Source organism: Pantherophis guttatus, chromosome 4 (genome assembly GCF_059756535.1).
Source record: "Pantherophis guttatus breed Tessera chromosome 4, ASM5975653v1, whole genome shotgun sequence".
Taxonomy (NCBI): Eukaryota; Metazoa; Chordata; class Lepidosauria; order Squamata; family Colubridae; genus Pantherophis; species Pantherophis guttatus.
In genome coordinates, this window is record NC_142066.1 from 155,770,836 (window position 1) to 155,796,217 (window position 25,382).

Genomic DNA, 25,382 nt, shown 5'->3' on the forward strand with positions numbered 1-25,382 from the left:
ATCATCAAGGGATGGTGAGTTCTAGTTCCGTCTTAGGTATGAAAGCCAACTAAGTGACTCTCTTTCTCTCTCAGCCCAGCCCATCTCACACAGTTGTTATTGTGGGGAAAATAGGAGTAGGATGGAAGTATTATTATGTATGCTTGCCACCTTGCTTACTTAAAAAATAATAACGGTGGGATAAAAAGTAATAAATAAATAAACTAAATAAATATAGAATGTAGGACACAATCAAAGAAATGCTTCAAAAATACAGAATAATTCTAGGCAAGTAGAATAAGGGATAAGAAAGAAGATAACTGAAAGAAATAGTTTTAGACAGTTGGAATATTTTATTAAGGGACTGTGATTTTTGCCCTGAAGAAATTAGTATGTCCCTGCATCAAAAAGCACAAAAATTCTCTGGGAGAATGCACAGAATTGTATAATTAAAGAATCTTAGCATATTGTGATCAGTATTAGCAGAGATTGCATATTGTTAGGTGAGAGAAGGAGAAAAGTGATCACATTGGAGTTTTGCACAATCAAGAAGATTTTGTCTAGAGAGAAATATCTTAATGAAGATTTGCAGAAGATTTTAAGAGGAGAAATTTTAGCGTAATCTTACGCTAAATCTTAGGAAATTGTAAGAAAGAAAAAATTTTGTGGATGTGAAAAGATAACAGTTCTCCTGACTTGAGCTATTTTCAAAGGCCAACGTTGTGGGAGATACCTTCAACCCATAAAAATTTGCCTTTACGACCTGAAAGTATTGTGCAGCTAGGATTTCCAACATGGATATGAAGTCTTCTCTTCACAAAGTAAATACCCATCATCAAATCAAGAACACAGAGTCTGAAGAAGTTGTAAAGTACGTAAGATGCTCCAGATGTGATGGGACCAAATCTTGCCTAGGAATTTTGGGACTGTAGCCTCAGCTCTTCTGGAGATCATCAAGTTGGAGAACATCATGTTGGAGAACATCATGGAACAAAGATTAATTCTAAGGGCCCTCTGAAGGTCTCAAGCAGAAAGCTCAAATTCTGATAAGAACTGACATTGCCAAAATAGTTGTAACCACAATCAACCAAGTTATGAGACTCTTGTTAACTTTGGACACAAACAGGGTTACTTGACCAAATGACCAACATGGAGACAAGACATTGAGACATCACAATGCAAATCACACAAGATGATTAATACAAGAGACCATGGAACAACTGATTACCATGAACGGTCAAGACGGCTGTGGTCTTCTGATCTCCACACAAACAGGAGTAATCTCCCGTGTCTACCACCTTCAGATCTCGAATCAACAATTCGGCAATAGGACCCTCCTGCCTCATTCTGTATTTATCGCTTGACTTAAGAGTTTGTGATCCTTTCTTCCACTGTACCTCAGCCCCAGCTTTAGACATCTCACAATGGAGAGTAGTGGTGGCATCTTCAACAGCTTCCCGGTTCTTCAGCCCTTCTTTGAAAAGAACGGGCAGAGCTGAGAAGGTGGCAACAAGGACAGAGTTGAAAGGTAAGCATGAAGGACAAAGAAATGGAAACCACAGGACATCATACAAGCATGGAAGTCCTACCACTCAAACACAGCAAAACAAGAACTTATGGATTGGGAGAACATGGTGTGCTTTTTTTGTAAAATTATCTGGTAGGATGCACTGGGAAGACAAATAATGGTGTGATGTTTAAAGCATATGGACATTTCTGACATTCCAAATTTACCCAAGGAAGATTCTGTTCTTGATTCCTTGAGGTCAACCGTAGCGATTATTCCAAGCATTAAAAAATGATTGAACATATATATTTTAGGTTTGGTAGTAGCTGTGTAGTTAACATTTGTTATGGATTTATCTGAACTATTTAAATAATTATATCTATATCTATATCTATATCTCTATCTATCTATCTATCTATCTATCTATCTATCTATCTAGAGAGAGAGAGAGAGAGAGAGAGAGAGAGAGAGAGAGAGAGAGAGAGATAATATATATATATTCCTCACCCATAACTGAAGCCCTTTTGAAGGCCCTAAATTGAAGGAAGTTCTTATGAACACTACGACAGTCTCAACTCTTAACAAGATCTTCAGAAATAAAAGACAGGTGGCTTTTTTAATTAAAAGATAAAAATGTGATTGATGGACTAAGCTTTGCTGATATCTGCCTAAACTGGGTGATTCTAAGATGGTTGATGAAAGATTGTCAGCATATATATAGTCTGGCACAAAGATCAGGACTTCAGGAGAAATTAAAAGATTGAGAAAGACCAGGAGATCAAAGGAACCAATAGAAAATATATATATATATATGGAGAGATAAAAGTTTACCCTTGACTTCTAAAGTTGCTGTGGTTTGCTGTTCTCCAGATATACAAGCATAGGTTCCAGAATCTGTTACTTCTAAGTTCTGGATCACCAGTTCAGCAATTTTTCCTTCGTGTTTCATTTTATATTTGCTTCCTGACTTAAGAATCTTGTGTCCTTTCTTCCACTCTATAGGAGCAGAGATTTTGTTCAGCTCACACTGGAAAGTGGCAACTTTGCCTTCCATAGCTTCTTCGTCTTTTAAGGATTTGGTGAAGAGGACCGGCAGGGCTGAAGAATGGAGAATGATACGATAGAAGTCCATCAGGGTTAGCTGGAAGCACCAACAACTCCTTCCTTAGCAAACAATTGGGTTAATTAATCACGAAGCATAATTTAACCTAATCATTTACCTTAATGGGTTATTGAATGAGGTCTGTCCGATCCCTGCTGATTCCCATCTTGTCAGACTACTTGGAAATTACCATTTTAACCTCCAATTTATGGAATTTGTAATCTGGAATTCTTGCAAGTGTGGCTTGACTTTATCGTTTGATGCAAAAATTGGAGCGGACAATGGAAAGTGTATTGGTCTTGAGAATACAGGTAATCCTCAATTTACGACCACATTTCCAGCCAAACTTTGTTGCTGAGTTGTTCAGTGAGTTTCGCCCCATTTGATGACCTTTCTTGCCACAGTTGTTATGTGAATCTGGCTTCACCGTTGACTTTGGTTTTTTAGAAGATCACAAAAGGGGATCACATGACCCCGGGACAGTGAAACTGTCATAAATATCTGCCAATCCAATTTTTTATCATGTGACCATGGAGATGCTGCAATGGTCATAAGTATAAAAATGACCTTTAGTTACTTTTTTCATGGTCTTGTAACGTTGGTTACTAAATAATGGTTGTAAGTCAAGGACTGTCTGTACCAGTGATCGTATGGGTCTCAATGCATAGAAAAGTGAGGGCTGATGGTTGGACTAGATCAGGCTTCCCCAACCTTGGCAATTTCCAGCAGTGTGGACTTCAACTCCCAGAATTCCATAGCCAGCAGGTGCGTTGATGAGAGTTCTGGGACTTGAAATACACACACCTAAAAATTTTCCAAGGTTGGGAAACACTAGATTAGACTACTGAGATAGGACTAGTTTTTTAGCTAGAATTTCTGTATAAATAATAACTAGTTCTTTTTTTTTAAGAACTAGTAGACATTTGCCTAAAGTTTTAAATAGACTGCATAGAGAGGATTCCATTAATTGCAGCATCCCTAATTTCAGTTTAACAGTTGTATGCTCATTTAGAACAAACATAGAATCATAGAGTTGGAAGGGGCCTTGGAGGTCATCTAGCTCAAACTCCTGCTCAACCAGGAGATCCTACACCAATAATACCATTCTGGACAAATGGCTGTCCAATCTCTTCTTGAAAATCTCAAGTGATGGAGCATCTATAATTTTGGAATTCCACTGATTAATTGTTCTCACTGTCAGGAAATTTCTCCTTAGTTCCAGCTTGGAGTTCTCCTTGATAGGTTTCTGTTATTCCTTGTCCTGCTTTCTGGTGCTTTGGAGAACAGGTTGACCCCCTCGTCTTCTTTGTGGCAGCCCCTCAAATACTGGAAGACTGCTATCATATCCCTCCTGGTCCTTCTTTTCATTAAACTAGACATGCCCAATTCCTGCAACCGTTCTTCATATGTTTTAGCCTCCAGCCCCCTAATCATCCTTGTTGGTCTTCTCTGCACTCTTTCCAGAGTCTCAACATCTTTTTTACATCATGGATATAAATATTCCAAGTGTGGTCTTACCAAGATATTATAAAGTAGTATTAACACTCCATGTCATTTTGATTCTATCCAATCTCTGAATGCAGCCAAGGACTGGATTAGATTTTTGGCAGCTGCTGGCTCATATCTAAGTGGTGGTCTACTAGGACATCTATTAATCAAAGAATTTAACACTTTAAAACTATTAACAATGCCATTAACAGGGATTAATAGAACATTATTCATCTATTATGTTGTTTGCGTTATTTTAATTTTTTCTCCCTGTTGTTACATTTCTACAGGGCATGTAGAAGTCTAGGAGAATCCAGCAACATTAAAGCTGGATAACTAACTACATAAATTCATAAATCAGATGCAGATATATTGTATCTTCATATCCACTAACAGAAGCTTGTAGCTGAATTTAGATTCAGGTCCCTCTTTCAACATATTATTCATCACACTAAACTTTGGAAGTTGCAACAAGGAGAAATACCTTATTTAAGTCATCTAACATGGAACTAAGACTATCCAACTGAAGTTATCTTGGTTGGGAGTTAAGAGCTCTAGAGTCCATCAAAATAACCTCCATTCCTAGAAAATGATGTAGATAGAAACTCTTCAACATGGTATACCCCTCAAAGTAGGAAGGGTGAGATTAGGAGGAAGAGGACAAATACAAAATATGATTTTTCAAAATTATGAAAGATGCTGGAATGCCAAAGTGTAGAATCAGGTTTTCCTTGTTTTTCAAATACACTAGGTTTGGAGAAAACAAGAAGGGAACATGAAGTTGACAAAAGCGCCAATGCAATCCTGGGCTGCATCCACAGAGGGATAGAATCAAGATCATGTAAAGTGTTAATAACACTTTATAATGTCTTATTAAGACCACACTTGGAATATTACATCCAGTTTTGGTCACCACGATACTAAAAAGGTGTTGAGACTCTAGAAAAAGTGTAAAGAAGAGCAACAAAGATGACTAGGGGACTGGAGGTTAAATCGGTTGCAGGGATTTGTTATGGCTAGTCTAGTGAAAGGAAGGTCTAGGGACAACATGAAACCGGAGCACCAGAAACCCAAAGACCAGCTGGCTGGCGCACGCATGCGCACTGGCCAACTGGTCTTCAGGTTTCTGGCGCTCGGCACATGTGTGCACATGCATACACACGTTCTGCTTTGGGCACTCGATGCTGAAAAGGTTCGCCGTCACTGGTATAGGGGTTCCTGCCTGAGCAAGGGTTGGATTAGAAGACCTACAAGGTCCCTTCAAACTCTGTTATTCTGCATTCTGAATTGCTCTGTTGCAGCTGATTTCCTGGACAAGTTTAAAGAAGGTCTTTTCCCTGTAGCTCCTACAAATTTTTTGATGTCCCCAAAGGAATGCTGAGGAAGAGATATTTTGACCTCTTCCTTTGGAAATTGAAAGATTTTAAAGACACCATGTAGGAGACTGCAAGATTGATGATGACAAGTCAAAGACTGGTTTAAGAAGAAGAAGCAAGTTAGATGCAGGAAGATAAGCTGTGATGCTGAGCTTCATTGGAGAACACTAGAAAATATAAGACTTTTAAGATACAATGGTTTAAGGGTAATATGTATACTTTTTTTACCATTTATGGTCAATTTAGCTGTAGTCTTCTGGGCTCCACATTTGCAAGTATAATCTCCAGAATCGGTGATGTCCAAGCCTTGGATCACCAGTTCAACACAAGAACCTTCCTGTTTTAATTGGAATTTTCCATCCGGTTTCAGCAGCCTAGATCCCTTGTACCATTCCACACTTGCTGCTTTATTCAGCTTACACTGGAAAATGGTTGATTCCCCTTCGTTCACTTCCTTGTTTTTTAGGTCTTCTTGGAAAAACACAGGCAGGGCTGAAGGACGCGACATGGAGAAAGAGAGGATCAAATTACTGAATGAATTAGATCTCAATGGATAAAACCCTTGCGATGTTTGAAACATACCATGAGAGGAGGAAAATCAGGAAACTAAAATAAGGTTTATGAAACTGTGGAGAAGATCCTGCCTATGAAACCACATTAAAAGTGATTGCATTTCAGGCGATCGATGAAAGAACTTAACTATCAGGAGCAACCAAGAAACCTAAAGAAGATCAGTTGCAAAGACTTATTACCATTCACTTTCAAAGTTGCTTTGGTCTTCTGATCCCCACACATGCAAGTGTAACTTCCAGCATCTGGGACTTCCAGATCTTGGATGGACAGCTCAGCAAAGCGTCCTTCTAACCTCATTCGGTACTTCTCACTCGGTTTCAGTACTTTTTCATCCTTCATCCACACGACCAAATCCACAGCTTTGGTCAACTCGCAATGCAGAGTGGCGGTTCCACTTTCGGTCACCTCCTGGTTCTTCAGTTGAGTTTTGAAATGAGCAGCCACGGCTGAGGGACACAAGAAGATACCACATCAACAGAAACAAGTTATGGGGAAGACTATTTCTCACATACATGATGTCCAAACGTGACACCCATGGATTACCATCTGGTCTGTTCTCAACAGTTGCTACCCATTCCAACTTTGGAAGGTTGTTCTCAAAGTAGACTTCTCTTAAGGTCGAAAGTTGAATGCTCGCAAGACAGAATTATTTGGAGAAACAGGATTCAGCCTTGCTTAAAACGGACACGAGGACTACTTTCACCTGCTCTACTAATGCCAATGCTCAGAAACCATTTGCAAAGCAACATTTCCTGTCAAGCTAAAAAGGAAAGCAGAGATCTTGAGAGCAGAAGGATTCAGGAGATCAAAGCAAAAGAGAGTAGACCAGATGGTCAAACTTTGAAAGGACATAAATGGGAGGGGGGGTTTAGGAATACCTCCACAAGATAAGCAAAGCTGTGCTTTGTTTTGGCTTTTTTTACCATTCACGGTTAAGACTGCAGTCGTCTGTTGGTCTCCAGAAATGCAGGTATAATCTCCAGCATCTTTCAGGTCCAGATCATGGATTGTCAACTCGACGATGGTACCTTCTTTCTTCATTCGGTATTTGCTGCCTGGCCGTAAAGTTTTTTGTCCTTTCACCCACTCCACCGGAGCGGGTTTATTTAACTCACAGTGGAGAGTAGCTACTCCACCTTCCAGAGCCTCAGCCTTCTTCAGTTTTTCTTTAAAACTGACGGGCGTAGCTGGAGAATGAAGGGTTAGAGACAGAGAAATGGATGCGTGCGAAAATAGAAGATGATCACTTACCAATATTATATTCAAGTTATATTATAAATGAGGTCAAATCAGCAAATACATCAAATGTAAAGAAAACAAGTAGAGCTTTGATTGCACCATTTGACCACCTCCTTTAGACACCCGTTTCTAGCCCAAGACACAGACAGATAGTCATGAGAGCTGTTAGGACAATACGGGGTGGCAGAGAGATCTGTTTGAAGAAAGTGACTTAAACAAGAGTACTTTAAACTGACTATGAGTTTAGACAGAGAGGGGGAGAGAGAGAGAGAAAGAAAGAGAGGGAGGAAGAGAGAAAGAAAGAGAGAGACTGAGAGGGAGGTGATAGATAGATAGATAGATAGATAGATAGATAGATAGATAGATAGATAGATAGATAGATAGATAGATAGATAAATAGATAAATAGATAAATAGATAAATAGATAAATAGATAGATAGGAGAGAAAGAGAGAAAGAAATGATATAATGGCATCCGTGAATGAACTTGGGAGACAGGAGGGAGATCTGCAGATTGGAGAATCAGCAGGTAAAAGATACCTTGACCCACCGAAAGAAAAGGGGTGTGGGAAGCAATACAGAAGGGATCTTCCCTAATTTTCCAGGTTGGGAGAAATATTTTCAGTTTTGCAAAATTCTGTTCACGTAATCTTACAATACAGGTAGTCCTTGATTTACAACCATTATTTTAGTGACTCTTACAACAGCACTGAAAAATGGATTTACAACCGCACTTATGATCCTCACAGTATCCCCAAAGGGGTGTGATCGAAATTCTGGCCCTTGGGCAACAGGCATATATTTATGAGGGTAGCAGCATCCCAGGCTCACTTAATCGCCATTTGTGACCTTCCCACAAGAAATCAATGCAGGAAGCAAGATTTGCTTAATGAACATACAATTCACTTAACAACTCAGGTGATTTGCTTAACAACCCTGGCAAAAAAGGTTGTAAAATTGGGCATGGCTCCCTTAACAGCCGCCTTGCTTAGCAATGGAAATTCTGGCCCCAATTGCAATTGTATGTCAAGGACTACCTGTTAAGATAGCCCTAGGGGGTGCTTCTTATCTGGACTACCTTGAAGGGCTAATGTCCTAATTTTTAGCAAAAAGCAAAGAAAATAAGAAAGCAAAAAATTAGATGAAGGAAGTCCCAAAGGTACTTTTTCAAGAGGCCACAGGACTTTCTTATTTTTCTTTGAAGACATTTCACTTCTCATCCAAGAAGCTTCTTCAATTCTGACTGAATTGTGGAGGATGGAAGGATTTATACAGGTTATCCTCAGCTTACAACAGTTCATTTAGTGACCAATGAAAAAAGTGACTTATGACCATTTTTCACAGTTACAACCTTAACTGTGATCCCCTTGATCATGTGATCAAAATTCAAATGCTTGGCAACTGGTTCATACTTATGACTGTTGCTGTGTCCCAAGGGCATGTGATCACCTTTTGCTTCCTTCTGACAAGCAAAGTCAATGGGGAAGCCAGATTCACTTAACAAACAAGTTATTAACTTATCCACTGATTCACTTAACAACTGTAGCAAGAAAGCCTAGCCTAAATGGTTCTTAATTGGGATTTTAAATTTTATAGACTTGGGGGTTTTAAATTGGGAAGCCAATGATTTAATTCTTTTTAATTATCTTAACTTTTATATTGTATGTATTTTAATTTTGGCTGTTCAACGCCCTGAGTCCCTTCTGGGAGAAGAGCGGTATACAAATTAAATTAATAAATAAATAAAAATAAATAAAGGTCATAAAATGGGGCAAAACTCACATAACAAATGTCTTACTTAACAACAGAAATTTTGGGCTCAATTTGGTCATAAATCGAGGACTGCCTATATTCCTTGCAGTCATCTGGTCGTTAGCACTTTTTTTGAGAGTCATTGAGACCACTTGGGGGTTTTTCTGTGCCCTCAACGTCACTTGAATAGTGCAAATAGTGTGGAACATTTTTGTTACTGCTGAAAGGACTCTGTTGTAAACAGGAGACAGATAGCATCGTATCCCTTCCACTCTGTTCAGTGGATGTAGGTGGTCTCTTTGACCCCTCTTTCAAACCATCGGTCCTCTCTGTCCAGAATGTGGACTTTGCAGTGACCTTTGTTTTCCAAATGCAGATGAACTGCGGAATCTGGTCGTAATGGGTTTTTTCTTATAAAATGTGTCATGCATTTGTAAAGTTGTTGTTTTGTTTCCCCAATGTCCAGATCTGCATATGTCTCACTGCACTGTAAGCTCCACCACCCATTTGCACTATTCAGGTGACCCTGAGATAAACCCTCGAGTGGCCTCAGCGACTCTCAGAGAGAGCGCTAATGACCAGATGACTGCAAGGAATATAAATCCTTCCATCCTCCACCATTCAGTCAGAACTGAAGAAGCTTCTTGGAAAGGAAGTGAAATATCTTCAAAGAAAAACAAGGTCCAGTTATCTTTTGAAAATGCACATTTGGGATAACCATGATCTGGGTGACTGAGAATCCCCACAGACATTTAGACGAGGAAAAGGCAAGAGAAGATGAGGAATGTATCCACCATCTTTCCCTACCGTGGACTTTGATCTGAGCTGTGCTCTGCTTCTCTCCCGCATCACAAGTATATTTTCCTGCATCCTCTGGTTGTGCATGGTGAATCAGCAGCTCAGCCACACAGCCGTCCTGTTTCATCTTGTACTTCTCGCTCGCCCAAAGGAGAGTCGCACCTTTCTTCCATGCCACTGTGACCTCTGGCGCGGCGAGGACGCAGCGCAAAGTGACCGTCTCACCTTCTTTATTTTCCACATCCTTAAGCTCTTCCTTAAAAATGGCAGGGGCTGCTACAAGGCACGATCAGGATAAGGGGGACAAAGTAAGGTTTTGGAGGAAAACTTGCATGTGAGCTGATATGGCAACAGGAAGCAAACTGGGTTTGTATGCAGAAACACGGTTTGGGCAGCAGCAGAGGGCAATAAATAAATCTTCTAACTAAATAAAGCACCTAGCACTGAGGATTTTATCTAGTTGGGTAATGGGACGTCTGCAAAGAAACAACCAAGTTCAAAAAGCACCAAGGACCTTAGAGTCCTTCTCCTCCTCCTCCTCCTCCTCCTCCTCTGTATAATCCTCCATCCCTTCGAGCACTGATGATGTTACCTAACTGGGTCATGAGATGTCTGAAAGAAACAACCAACCTCACAGAGCACCAAGGACCAAGGAAATGAGATATGATGAAATGAAAGAATGAGATGATATGAGATATAGGATTGAGATATGACATGCGAGATTGAAAAATAAGGTATGGGATATGAGGTATGAGATTGAGAAATGAGATATGAGGTATGTCATAGAGATATGAGGTAAGAGTATGAGATATGAAATTGAGAGGAGATATAAGTTACGAGACATGATAGATGAGGTATGAGAAATAAGCTGTGAAATATGAGGTCTAAGATTGAGATATGAATGATATGAGGTATGAGGTATGAGATATGAAACTGAGTGGAGATACAAAATATGACACATGAGATATGAAATACGAGTTATGAGGTATGAGGTATAAAATTGAGATATTTATTTATTTATTTATTTATTTATTTATTTATTTATTTATTTAATCAAATTTATATGCCGCCCTTCTCCCATAGGACTTGGGGCGGCTCACAGAATAGAAACAACATAACAATAAAATAGTACTAAAACAAGCCAATTTAAAATCCCCAGACAATTAAAACTTCGCGGCAGATCAGGGAATTTGCTGAAAAAGCCATGTCTTCAGGTCGGCGTGGAAAGTGCGGAGGTCGGGAGATATGACTTAGATGCGAGGTATGAGATGAGGTATAAAATATCAGACTGAGATTTGAGATGAGATTGAGATATATGAGATATGACATGAGATATGAGATTTGAGATACAAGATATGAGGTATGAGATATGAGATGAGATATGAGGTATGAGATGAGATATGAGGTATGAGATGCAAGATATGAGAATCAGGTATCAGGTATGAGATATGAGATTGTGATGTGAGATATGAGATGAATGTAAGCAATGCCCTGTTGGATTGGACCCATCTGGTCCAGCCCTCAGTTCTCACAAAGGTCCACCTTTGTCCAAGCAAATCATCTTGGCCTTTTCATAAAACCAAAAGAGACACCCACACCAGCATTTTCTCAACGCTGGAATCCCTCTTTCTCTTGAGACCCTGAGAACGTGATGGTGAACCTATGGCACATGTGCCAGAGGTGCCACGCAGAGCCCTCTCTGTGGGCATGAACGCCGTTGCCAGCTGGTGTTCTGGTTTCCGGCACACACATGAACGCCGGCCAACTGATCTTCGCACATGCCAGAGCCCCGGCATGCATGCACCGGCCACCTGATCTTTGGGTTTCCAGCACTCCGGCACATACGAAGACCAGCTGGCCAGCGTGCACGCCCACACTGGAAACCAGACCAGGTGGGCGGTGCATGCATGCGCACAGGCCGGCTGGTCTTTGAGTTTCTGAGGCTGCGGCATGCATGCATGCATGCGCATGTGCGTTCCGGTTTGGGCACTCAGTACGGAAAAGTTTCGCCATCACTGCCCTGAGATTATTCACCCAATTTTTCTCTATCCATCCCTGGGATGGAGAACTTCAGAAGACCATTAAGTCCAGAACTGCTTTCAATACTGGCAAATGTTAGCAAAGGTCTCCTACCTGTCACCTCCACCCGTGCAGAGGTCTTCAGGTCTCCACTTTTGCAAATATATTCCCCTGCATCTGATGTCTTTGCCTCCCGGATAATGAGCTCAGCCACAGGACCCCGTTGCTTGAATTCATATTTGTCACCTGCTTCCAGGACTACGTTGCCCTTCATCCACTGCACAGGCACATCTGGTTTGTTAAGCTCACAAGTAAGACGGACTTTATTCCCTTCCTGGGCTTCCTTGTTTTGCAGTTCTTGGTTAAAAACTACTGGCAGGCCTAAAATGCAAAAAGAAAAAAGATGGAATAGGACAGAAGAGAAATAAACCATTACCCTTTTTTTTTAAATCACTAATCATATTGATGATTAGTAAAAAGGTAGCCCTTGACTTACAACAGTTCGTTTAGTGACCATTTGAAGTTACAAGGGCACTGAAAAAAGTGACTTAGGACCATTTTTAACATTTATGACCATTGCAGCATCCCTGGGGTCATATGATTAAAATTTGGACACTTATGATGGTTGCAGTGTCCCAGGATCATGTGGTCCCCTTTTGTGACCTTCTGACAATTAAAGTCAATGAGGAAGCCCAATTCACTTAACAACCTTGTGACCAACTTAACAATAGCAATGATTCACCTAACAACTATGCCATAATGGACGTAAAGTGAGGCAAAACTAACAATTTGTCTTGCTTAGCAATGGAAATTTGGGGATCAATTGTGGGCATAAGTCGAGGACCCCCTGTACTTAATTAGTGACTTCCCTCTGATTTTATTTCTACATGATTGAAACTATCAGACGCCGGTCCTACCTTGCACCACTAGCTTTGCACTGGATTGGCTGTCACCAATGTCACAAGTGTAGATGTCACTATCGTTTTCCTTAAGGTCCTTCACGAGGAGTTGCAAGACAGTTCCTTTTTGGCTGATCTCATATTTCTGGCTGGCTTGAAGGTCAACAATGCCTTTTCTCCACGCCACAGAAGAAGTTGGTTTCTTGGTTTCACAAGTGAGGGTGGCATTCTTGTTCTCCTCCGCCTTCAAGTCCTCAAGATCCTTCACAAAGCAGTTTCCAGCTTCTGGAACAGATGAAAAGAAAGGCCTTATCAAACTTAAGTAAGAGGAATAAATCCATTTATTTTATTTGCTTGTGTATAATAACCACTGGCCACATGCGTGAGTTCAGTATGTGGAGCTCAATGAATTGCCATCCAATTACAGGTAGTTCTCAAACTTGCAACTGTTTGTTTAGTGACCGTTTTTCACGCCAACAACTGTTGCAGCTTCCCTATGATCGTGTGATCAAAATTCATATGCTTGGCAACTGATTCATATTTATGACAGTTGCAGTGCCCCAGAGTCATGTGATCAATTTTCACAAACTTCTGACAAGCAAACTCAATGGGGAAAGCCAGATTCACTTAACAATCGTGTGTTCTGCCCCAGCTACAGGTCCCAAGAAATGTAGCACACACACACAGCTCCAAAAACTCTGTTTAATACAAACAAACCCCTTTCAAAATGCAGGCTTTAACCACAAATGTCCTTATCAGCCTGCTATGAATTACAGAGATTAAACAAAATCCGACAAGGGTTGGCAATCAGCCCAGAAATCAAGTTGTAACAAAAAACTCAGTCTCAAAATGCTCTGAGTAGGATCAATGCTATCTGTGTGTGAACTTAAATAGGCTAAGGGAGTGGCCAATTAACCCCAAGCCTTACTCTCGAGGAGACCTCCTCCTGAGTAGCCACTCCTGCTTTTTGGCAGCCCTGCATGCTTGAGCATTGAGAAGAGGCTCCTCCACTTCACTCTCTTCACTTGAAGGAGCCTCTGGAGGTTCTGAAGGCCCTGGCTGAGTCTTTGCCTCTAGCACCACATCCTCTTCAGCCTCCTCACTGTCCGACTCGAGCGCCAGTTGCACAGGCTGCTGGCGCGACACCACACCAGCCTCCTCATCGTCGGGATCAGCCACAATCTGCGCAGGCCACTGGCGGGCCACAACACCGTGTCACTAACTGAACAACTACAGGATTCACTTAACAACTGTGATAAGAAAGGTTCTAAAAAGGGACAAAATTTATTTAACAACTATCTCGCTTAGCAACGAAACGTTGGGCTCAGTTGTGATAAATTGAGGATTACCAGTATAGGGTTAGGGTTTTTGTTGCTAAATCTTTGTGGTTAAGCAAGACAGTTGTTAAGTGAGTTTTGCCCCACTTCACAACCTTTCTTACCACAGATGTTGAGTGACTAACTGCAGTTGTTCAGTTAGTAAAATGGTTGTTAAGTGAATCTGGCCTCCCCAGAAGATCACAAAAGGGGATCACATGACCATAGGAAACAGCAACTGTCATAAGTACAGGTCAGTTGCCAAGGGTCTGAATTTTGATCACTTGACCATGGGGATGCTGCAATGACTGTAAGTGTGAAAAATAGTCCTAAGTCACTTTTTTCAGTGCAATTGTAACTTCAAACTGTCACTAAACAAACAGTTGTAAATTGAGGATTACATGCACCCCTATCACTGACCTTCCACCGATAGCGTGGCTTTTGTTTTGGAGAATTCGGTCTCACAGGTATATTGTCCACCATCTTTCACTGTGGTGTCATGGATGATTAAAATCGCTCGGGAGCCTTCCTGACGCAGGTCGTATTTTTGACTCCTCCGAATCTCTTTGCCATCCTTTTTCCACTTCAGGTTGTTGTCCCATTTGGACAAATCACAACTCAGGCTGACTTCACATCCCACTAAGGTGGACTTATCCTCCAGCTGTTTTGTGAATTCAGCGGGCTTTTCTACGGGGAACAAAAGATTGGGAAACCAAGTCAGAGAAAACACACAAGATTTGTGACTGTCTGTTGCATGTCTGCAACAGTTACAGATGGAAAAGTAAGGCTGTATTTAGACTGTGATTATGAAATGGCTGCATGGTGCATCCTCACGTTGTAAAAATTATCTCAAGAGGTTCCTTGGCTCTCATGAGTTGGTCAGGTCTTTCTAGGACTTTGTGGGGACTTCGTGTTTAGATATGGTAAAATAACTAGATATGGGATAATTAGATATGGGAAAATACAGCAGTTAAATATGCATATCTATGTCTGTCATCTATCTATCCAATAATCCATCCACCCATCCATCTACATCTCTCTCTCTCTCTCTCTGTGTGTGTGTCCCCTACCTATCCCCCTACCTAAGTACCTACCTTTATATCTATCATCTCTATCATGTCTCTCCCTTCCTCCCCCCCCCCACTCTCTCTCTCTTACACACACACACACACTGATTTGACAAGTTTGTGATTCTTTCATTAAGAAAATATTCCTGAAACATGAAACATCTGCAAGGAAACCTCCAAGCTCAGAGACAACCCCCCTCCCCCCAGGACCCATCCCCGGTTGATGATTTCATGGGACTCTCTACTCCATCTGACTTATTTTAATACAATCATAGCTCCCTCCCCACTTCGCACCTTTCACTGCAAGAGATGCTTTGGATTTTAAATCACGGACGGAAAACACCACTTCACCGGCATCGGTAACTAAGGTTTTCTTGATTGTGAGGGTGTATTTTCTTCCTTTGTTGAAGGCTCGGAATCGGGCGTCATGGCTGACTTCGTTCCCATTGATCAGCCAGTGACAACCATCCAGACTCTCATGTGAGAGGACACATTCGAAGCTACAACCCTCTCCTTCCTGCACCTCAATGCTCTTTAGACGCTTTGTAATACCGATATTCAGCTCTGTTGCAAAATAAGAAGTGGATTAAATTAAAATAATTATCAGAAGTCCTCAATTTACAACAGCTCATTTAGTGACTGTTTGAAGTTACAACTGCACTAAAAAAAAGTGATATGACTATTTTTCACACCTATGACGGTTGCAGCATCCCCATGATCACGTGATCAAAATTCAGACACTTGGCAACTGACTCATAGTTACAATGGTTGCAGTGTCCCAGGGTCATGGGATCCCCTTTTGTGACCTTCTGACAAAGCAAGTCAATGGGGAAGCCACTTAACAACTGTGGCAAGGAAGATCGTAAAACTCACTTAACAAATGTCTCTCTTAACAACAGAAATTTTGTGCTCAATTGTGGTTGTAAGTTGAGAACTATCCATAATTAAAATTAATTTAAATTTCATTTCATTTCATTTAGAATTTAACTTAAATTTAAAAATTAAAATAATTAAAATAAAATAGCATTAAGTAATTCTTGGCACCCTTGATCAATCAGATAGTCCTCAACTTACAACTGGGTCATTGTGACGACAATAACGCGGGCCACCATGGAAGTGTACCTGATTTGACAACCTTCTTGTCTTGTCTTCAGGTGCTTTGGGGAATAAGTGGACCCCCTCTTCTTTGTGGCAGCCACTCAAATATTGGAAAACTGCTATCATGTCACCTCTAGTCCTTTTTTTCACTAGACTAGACATAACCCAGTTTCAGCAACTGTTCTTCATATGTTTTAGCCTCCAGTCCCCTCATCATCTTTGTTGCTCTTCTCAGCACCCTTTCTAGGGTCTCCACATCTTTTTTACATTGTGGTGACCAAAACTGGACACATTATTCTATGTGGGGTCTTACAATCCCTAATCATTTCTACAATTTTTCTAGAATCTCAACATCTCTTTTGTATCATGGTGGTCAAACACTGAGTGGACATCACTGTGAAGATAAGACCTCTCCTACCTACACAATGCCCTAAAGTTGTATTGCTGGACCAACTCCCATAGTCCTTATCCTACACCAACTGTGGAATTCCAAGAGATCTGGAAGCTCACCACTGCAAAAGAATGGAGAATGATGTTCTCCTGACTCAACCATTCTGAGTTTCCCAATTCTGCGTACCTTGAATGATGACTTTAGACTTGGCGACATCCGTTCCAAGGTCACACGTGTACCATCCAGCATCATCCTTGCCAAGATCTCGGATGGTGAGTCCCAGGGTCTTCCCAGATTGCAACATCTCAAATTTATCTCCTGGGGTCAGTTCCACCCCTTCCTTCTTCCATACCGGTTTCACTTTCGGTTTTGAGACTTCACACTCCAGTGTGATAGTGCTTCGTTCCTCAGCAACCACGTCGTCCAGAGATTTCATGAAGACAGCCGGCTTCTCTGCAGAAAATGGAGTCAAAGGTGTGTTTAGAAGTCATGTTTAGAAGTCGGCACCTGGATGAAGCTATCTATCTAGACCCGTACGAGTCGGGCTTCAGGCAGGGGTACAGCACAGAAACGGCATTGGTCGCGTTGGTGGATGATCTCTGGAGGGCTCGGGACAGGGGTTGTTCCTCTGTCCTAGTCCTATTAGATCTCTCAGCGGCTTTTGATACCATCGACCATGGTATCATGGTTGAGGGGGTTAGGAATAGGGGGCACTGTTTTGCGGTGGTTCTCCTCCTTCCTCTCCGACCGCTCGCAGTTTGTGTTGGCAGGGGGGCAGAGGTCGACCTCGAGGCGTCTAGCATGGGGAGTGCTGCAAGGGTCGGTCCTCTCGCCCCTCCTGTTCAACATTTATGTGAAGCCGCTGGGTGAGATCATCCGTGGTTTTGGGGTGAAGTGCCATCTGTACGCTGATGATACTCAGCTGTACATCTCCACCCCAGACCACCCCAACGATGCCCTTGATGTGATGTCCCGCTGCCTGGAGGCCGTGCGGGTCTGGATGGGGAGGAACAGGCTCAGACTCAACCCCTCCAAGACCGAGTGGCTGTGGCTTCTGGCGCCCCGATATAGTCAGCAGGTGCCATCGCTGACTATTGGGGGTGAATCTTTGCCCCCCACGGAGAGGGCTCGCAAACTGGGTGTTCTCCTGGACGCGCGGCTGTCTTTAGAAGAGCATATGACGGCCGTGGCCAGGGGGGCCTTTTATCAGGTTCGCCTGATTCGCCAGTTGCAGCCCTTTCTGGATCGGGACGCCCTGCGCACGGTCACTCATGCCCTTGTTACTTCCCAGTTGGACTATTGTAATGCTCTCTACATGGGGCTCCCCTTGAAGAGCACTCGGAGGCTCCAACTGGTCCAGAATGCGGCCGCGCGGGTGGTTATGGGTGCAACCCGTTATGCCCATGTGACACCCCTCCTGCGCGAGCTGCACTGGCTCCCGGTGGTCTTCCAGGTGCGATTCAAGGTGTTGGTTACCACCTTTAAAGCGCTCCATGGCATAGGACCCGGGTACCTCCGAGACCGTCTTCTACCACCAATAGCCTCCCACTGACCAGTTCGTTCCCACAGAGAGGGTCTCCTCAGGGTGCCATCAGCCAAGTTATGTCGGCTGGCGACGCCCAGGGGGAGGGCCTTCTCTGTGGGAGCCCCAGCCCTGTGGAACGAACTGCCCCCGGAAATTCGTAAGATCTCCGACCTCCGGGTGTTTCGCTGCGCATTGAAGACCCTGTTGTTCCGCCAGGCCGGACTATCAACACAATAGTTTTAAATTGGGGTATTTAAATTTATTGGGGTTTTAAATTTGAGCCACTTATTTAATTATTTTAAATTTTATATCATTGTTTCGTCTGTGTTTTTAAATAGGCTGTACACCGCCCTGAGTCCTTCGGGAGAAGGGCGGTATAGAAATAAAATTATTATTATTATTATTATTATTATTATTATTATTATTATTATTATTATTATTATGTTGTTGTTGTTGTTGTTGTTGTTGTTGTTGTTGTTGTTGTTGTTGTTTGTCGGGCTCACATAAGTACTCTTGATCAATATTCCTCTGTTGAATTGTATGAATTGGGAGACAATTCATACAATTCAACAGAGTATGCAAAGATGGTGTCAGAGGTAGCAGAGATCACAATAAGTCTTTAAAAAGAAATTGCTCTGACCTCTCTGGAAATTACAATAATTTCTTGAAATAAAGTTTGCTGTAACTGTTGACTAACAAAAGGAAGTATAAGGATATTTTAGTACAGCCTTACAATCACAATTGAGCCCTAAATTTCCATTGCTAAGTGAGACATTTGTTAAGTGAATTTTTCCCCATTTTATGACCTTCCTTGCCACAGTTGTTAAGAGATTCACTGCAGTTGTTCTGTTAATCACATGGTGTATAACTTGAATCCGGCTGCCCATTGACTTTGCTCGTCAGAAGGACTCAAAAGGGAATCACATGACCCCAGGACACTGCAACTATCATAAATATGAACCAGTTGCCAAGCATCCAAATTCTGAACATGTGACCAGAGGATGGTCACATGGTGACAATGGTCATAAGTATGAAAAACGTTCCTAAGCCACTTTTTTCAGTGTCGTTGTAACTTCAATTGGTAACTAAATGAAGTGTTGTCCTCTGAGGACTACCTGTAAGTTCTTCATTCTACAGACAGTATGTGTTTCCTTCCTAATCAGCTTGTGTTTCCTTACTTTACGCAACTAAATGAACGCTGGCTAAAATATTGTACCTGGTCCTTTCCCAGACTTATGGGAAGATTCACATTTACTCAGATCCGAATAAACGTGTCACTTAGAGAAAACTGGGATCTGTTTCTTTGCCCATTCTGGGCCCAAACTTGACATTGTGCAAAACAATTTTTTACAAGTTCCAGATGTGGGATGAGTAAGATGGTGTGTACCTGAACGGTTCCAGATTTATTCAGCAATGAATTGCCATTTGTTTACTGACCGCTTGAAGTTACAACAGTACTGAAAAAAGTGAGTTATGACTGTTTTCACACTTAACAACCATTGCAACATCCCCCCATGGTCATGTGATTAAAATTCAGATGCTTGGCAGCTGACATTTATGACTGTTGCAGTGTCCCGAGGTCACATGATCCCCTTTGGCAACCTTCTGACAAGCAAAGTCAATGGGGAAGCCGGATTCACTTAACAACCGTGTGACTGACTTAATGACTGCAGTGATTTTCTTAACAACTGTGGCAAGAAATGTCGTAAAATGGGGCAAAATTCATTCATAATCTTTCAGTTAGCTACAGAACTTTGGAACTCAGTTGTGGTTGTAAATTGAGGACTATCTGTGGTATATGTATGCATATTGGCATATCTACAGAAGTGTGTGCGCACACACGCAAACACAGAGTGATTTTAATAGATAATAAGCCATCCAGAGGATCTGAAATTTTTGGTTCTTCTAGATGGGGAAGAAGATATTAAAAAAACTTGAGCTTGGGGCAGCGTGATGGGCCTGAAGCAGAGATTACAACCAAGATTATCACTAAGACCAACAACCAAACCATAAACAACAGCCCAATCAAGAAACTACTGACTCTAGAGGAGATAGCCAGGGCACACATCTAATAAATAAACAAATAAACACAGACAAACAATCAAAGAGTAAACAACAGCCTAAGAAAGAAACTAACCAACACTGATAGGGCAAGCCACTTGAATAAATAAACAGAGAATAAACTCCACTCCCTTCTAGCACTGATGTTACATAGTTGGGTAATGAGATATCTTCAAAAAAACAAGAGAGCACCAAGAATCCCACAGTCCTTCTCTTTCTCTTCCTCCTTATCCTCCACTCTGAAAACCCTTCTAACATTGATGATATTACCTAATTGGTAATACCTATTACCTAATGAAAGCAAGCTCAGAAAGCATTGAGGACCCCTCAGAAAGCATTGAGGACCCCACAGTCCTTCTCCTCCTCTTCCTCCCCTTCCCTTTCTTCTCGTTCTCCTCCTCTCTGTAAATGCCACTCCCTTCTAGCAACTATGATGTTACCTAATTGGGTCATGAAACATCTTCAAGAAAACAACCAAACTCAGAGAGCACCAAGGACCCACCTGCCTGAAGCTCTCCCAAGATGTGCCCATAGATTTCATCTGCCAAGTTGGAAACAGGCTATCTCAAGGCCCCTAAGCTGCCTCCTCACACCTCAAAAACACTGGAAGAAATAGAAACTTACCTTTCACCTTCAGCCGGGTGCTCTCAGAAATTTTCTTCTGAACCTTGATGGTCACTGTCCCACTGTCTTCTGGCGTGACATGCTTCAGCGTCAGGCTGTGGGAGTTGCCCAAATGCTTTATCTCATTGAAGTTGTTGGGGAAGAGGTGGGTATCATTGAGGAACCATTCAACATCCTCACAATCTTCAGACAACTCACAGGAGAAGGTAGCCAAGCTCTCTTCGTCAACCTCCACATCCTGCAGATGTTTGGTGATCTCCACTTTGCGTTCTATGGCAAGGAAGGAGAAGTCAAGAGGACACTGCTCCGTTCCGTACACAGCTTGGTCACTGCTTCCACACGTTGTAACACACATAGAGCCAGTTTGGTCTCGTGGTTAAGGCACCAGGCTAGAAAGCAGGAGACCATGAGTTCAAGTTCCAGCTTAGCCATGAAAGCCAGCTAATTGACTTTGGGACAATCACCAGGAGACCCTGAGTTCTAGTCCCACCTTCGGCATGACAACCAGCTGGGAGACTTTGGGCCAATCACTAGGAGATGGTGAGTTCTAGTCCTACTTTAGACATGAAAGCCAGCTGGGTAACTTGGGTTAATCATGAGAAGAAGGTGAGTTCTAGTCCCACCTTAGGCATGAAAGTCAGCTGTGTGATTTTGGGCCAATCACCAGGAAAATGTGAGTTCCAGTTCCACTTTAGGCATGAAAGCCAACTGGCACACTTTGGGCCAATCACCAAGAGATGGTGAGATCTAATCCTGCTTTAGACACCAAAGCCAGCTGGGTGATTTTGGAACAATCACCAAGAGACTGAGAGTTCTAGTCCCACTTTAGGCATGAAACCAGCTAGGTGATTTTGGGCCAATCACTGGGAAAAGTGATTTTAATCCCTCTTTAGGCATGAAAGCCAGCTAGAGTCAATCTCCAGGAGACAGCAAGTTCTAGTCCACCCCTTTTGGCCTCCTACATAAGGTCTATCCTGAAAGGTCCCATCCCATCAACCTACCCAAAATGGTCAATGTGGCTTTCGTCTCTGCACTTCCGGCTTTGCATCGGTAGACACCTGAATCCCCGACGGTCAACCTCAGGATTTTGAGCTCAGCTGTGAACTTCTCCCTCTTCATCTTAAATTTCTCAGAAGGTTCCAGCAATGTGTGATTCCTATACCACTCAACCTCCTTTGGGGATGGCTTGAAGTCACAAGAGAGGACCACCGAATGGGTTTCTAGGACCGTCCTGTCTTCTAGAGGTCTGGTGAAAATCACTGGAATATCTGCAGAGAAAACAGGAAGAAAGTCACCTTCGAAACCAAGAGGACTCATACGAAGACTGGGTTAAACTGTGAATCATTCTCTTCCAACTAGAATCATTGGGGCCTCAAAAGCTCCATAATTTTATGAACTCGGCACCTCCAAACATTTTTCAACTATAATTCCCAGAATTTCACCCAGTTTGAGGCCATGCAGGCTCATAATCTGAGAAATTATTGCCCGATTTGTGTAGTTGTATCCCTTCTCTACAACACTTGTGATGCACGGTTTTGGAGTGGATTTCTTTTTATCATTTTCCATTGCTTCCCCTGTAGTTTCAAAGAGATGCATCTTCCAAAACTTGAAAAATCCTTGAAATTATCCACGGAAAACTTTGCCTAGTTGATGTTCTTCAAAGGAGTTACCATTGCTAATATTTTCCAGTTTGATAAAGCAAATAAGGTGGCTACCAAAATTTTGATCTGTTTCATTATTGAATCTTTTACCAAATCAAATCTGAACTGAGTCTATTTATTCTACTGATACAACAGAATCTTTGTAGCTAAGGATTAAACTGTGGGATCCTCATGGGTGTCAAACTCGCAGCATCAAGTTGCCATCACATGACGTATCGCGATGTTTTTTCCCTTTTTTCCCCGGAGCTGGGATGGGCGTGGCCTGCGTGTGACACATCTGGCTCATGGGCCACCATTTGACAACCCTGCTATAACTGGACTAGAAGAACTTCACGGTCATTTCCAACGTTATTACAGATAGTCCTTGACTTACAACAGTTCATTTAATGACTATTCAAAATTACAGTGGCACTGAAAAAAGTAACTTATGACCATTTTTCACACTTACAGCATCCCCATGGTCATGTGATCAAAATTCAGATACTTGGCAACTAATTCATATTTATGATGGTTGCAATGTCCTGGGGTCGTGTGATCCTCTTTTGTGACTTTCTGACAGGCAAAGTCAGAAGGAGAAGCCAGGTTCACTTAACAACCACATTACTAACTTAACAACTGCGGTGATTCTCTTAACAACCGTGACAAGAAAGGTAGTCAAATGGGGCAAAATTCATTTAACAAATGTTTCAGAAGTTTTTGGGTCATTTTGGTCATGTTGAGGGTTACCTGTATTCTGTTCTGTTCTGTTCTGTTCTGTTCTGTTCTGTTCTGTTCTATTCTATTCTGTTCTGTTCTGTTCCATTCTATTCTATTCTATTCTATTCTATTCTATTCAGAATTCTACTCTACTCTACTCTATTCTATTCTACATTCTATTCTTTTCTATCTCTCCTCTCCTCTCCTCTCCCATCCTAGCCACCCCACCCCATCCCACCTGTTCCATTCTATTCAATAAATTCTGTTCTATTCTATTCTTTTTATATTTTATTCTCTCTTCTCTTCTCCTCTCCTCTCCTCTCCTCTCGTCTCCCACCCCACCCCACCCACTCCATTCGGTTCGATTCCATTCCATTCCAAATAAGCACACAAGTCTAAGGACTACCATCACCCACAAAGTTTTCCATGGCTGTTTTAAACTTGGCAGGACTTCCCCCTTACCTTTGACCATCAGATCAGCCAAGGATTTGGACTTGCCAATGGCAAATTGGATGGTGCCTGTCATGTCCACATTGGTTTTCCTCAAGATCAGCCGGTGGATTTTCCCCTCTTGTTCTATGATGATATTTGGGCCCTTCTGTAGCACTTCCCCACGGAGAGACCATTTGGGGGGCTTCACTGAGTGGATGGAGATTTCGCACTCAAAGCGGGCTTCGGCTGGTTCCATCACCTCCACGTCTCTCAGCTCCTTCACGATGTTGATGGTTTGTTCTGAAGAGAAATAATGGAAGAAAGAGTCAATCGATAGGTCATTACCGTTGGAGCTTGGAGACTCGGTCATCCCCAAGTTCTTCAAGTCATCACTGTTGACCCAAAAAAAAGTTTTCTAAGATACAAGTAGTCATTGACTTACAATCATTCATTTAGTGACCGTTAGAATGGCAGTGAAAAAAGTGACTTCTGACCATTTTTAACACGACCATTACAGTATCCATGGTTACGTGATCAAAATTCAGATGTTTGGCAACCAACGTTGCATATGAGACGGTTGCAATGTCCTGGGGTCATGGGATCACTTTTTGCGAACTTCAGACAAACAAAATCAATGGAGAAGCCAGATTCACTTAACAACCATGTGGCTAACTTAACAATTGCAGCAATTCACTTATCAAACATGGCAAGAAAGGTCCCAAAATGGGGCAAAAGTCTCTTAACAATTGTGCCACTTAGCAACAGAAACTTTGCGTTCAATTGTAGACGTAAATTGAGGACTATGTGTACAAGTGAGAGTAGGATATACCTTCTACGTAGAACTGAGCACTGCTCTTGTCATCCACGGCATCGCAGGTGTAAATCCCTTCATCCTCAAACTCGGTCTCGTTGATGATAAGTTTCCGGTAGATCCCATCGCTCACTATCTCATACTTCTGGCCAGAATGGAGTTCTAGGTCTCCTTTGAACCACTTAACGATGGCATTCGGGCGAGAAACTTGGCACTCCATAAAACCTCGGTGTCTTTCGATGGCAATCTTCACCCGGAGGGGTTTAATGATCTTGACCGGTAGTTCTGAAGGAGGAGAACAGAAGAAGGTCACTGATATAACTTTGCAGGGAATTCAATGTGGATAATTAATACAGGTAGTTCTTGACTTATGATCATTTATTTAGAGATTATTAGAAGTTATAACGGCACTGAAAAAAATGACTTATGGCCATTTTTCACATACAACCATCGCAGCATCTCCATGATCACATGATCAAAATTCAGACGCTTGGCAACTGACTCATATTTATGATAGTTGCAGTGTCCCAGGGTCACGTGATCCCCTCTTGCAACCTTCTACAAGCAAATTCAATGGGGAATCCCTTATTAAAATTCCCTTAACAACTGAGTGATTGTGTGATTATCTGTATGATTCTCTTAACAACTGTGGTGAGAAAGTTCATAAAATGGGACAAAACTCTCTTAGCAACTATCTTGCTCTGCAACAGAAATTTGCAGCTCAGTTGTGGTCGTGAGGCAAGGGCTATCTGTAGTTAGTTTGAGGATACGCTTTCTGAAAAAAAAAACTGAATTCATTGAATTATGAAGTCACTCCTTACCTTTGACTTTAAGTTGAGCTCGTGATTCTGCAGTTTCAGCCACAAATTTTATTTCTGCGGAATCCTGCAACTCCACACTGCGGTAAACCAGGGAGTGACTTTTCCCTGCACACAAAAATAAGTCTCCAAGTTACAGGTCATCCATGAT

At 42.0% G+C, this 25,382-nt stretch overlaps 1 protein-coding gene across 3 annotated transcripts in view; it reads right to left on the reverse strand.

Annotated features, from left to right (window-relative positions):
• OBSCN (obscurin, cytoskeletal calmodulin and titin-interacting RhoGEF) overlaps positions 1 to 25,382 on the reverse strand; it is a 258,005-nt gene that overhangs the window by 179,999 nt on the left and 52,624 nt on the right. For all 3 annotated transcript variants that reach the window (XM_060684486.2, XM_087894267.1, XM_060684487.2), the window contains exons 30-45: positions 25,235 to 25,339; positions 24,432 to 24,698; positions 23,633 to 23,902; positions 21,815 to 22,081; positions 20,814 to 21,083; positions 16,790 to 17,056; positions 15,409 to 15,678; positions 14,468 to 14,734; positions 12,750 to 13,016; positions 11,947 to 12,213; positions 9,823 to 10,089; positions 6,949 to 7,212; positions 6,205 to 6,471; positions 5,681 to 5,944; positions 2,318 to 2,584; positions 1,208 to 1,474 (exon numbers count right to left, since the gene is read on the reverse strand). In XM_060684486.2, coding sequence (XP_060540469.1) covers positions 1,208 to 1,474; positions 2,318 to 2,584; positions 5,681 to 5,944; positions 6,205 to 6,471; positions 6,949 to 7,212; positions 9,823 to 10,089; positions 11,947 to 12,213; positions 12,750 to 13,016; positions 14,468 to 14,734; positions 15,409 to 15,678; positions 16,790 to 17,056; positions 20,814 to 21,083; positions 21,815 to 22,081; positions 23,633 to 23,902; positions 24,432 to 24,698; positions 25,235 to 25,339 — 4,113 coding nt within the window. The remainder of the gene's footprint in view (positions 1 to 1,207; positions 1,475 to 2,317; positions 2,585 to 5,680; positions 5,945 to 6,204; positions 6,472 to 6,948; positions 7,213 to 9,822; positions 10,090 to 11,946; positions 12,214 to 12,749; positions 13,017 to 14,467; positions 14,735 to 15,408; positions 15,679 to 16,789; positions 17,057 to 20,813; positions 21,084 to 21,814; positions 22,082 to 23,632; positions 23,903 to 24,431; positions 24,699 to 25,234; positions 25,340 to 25,382) is intronic.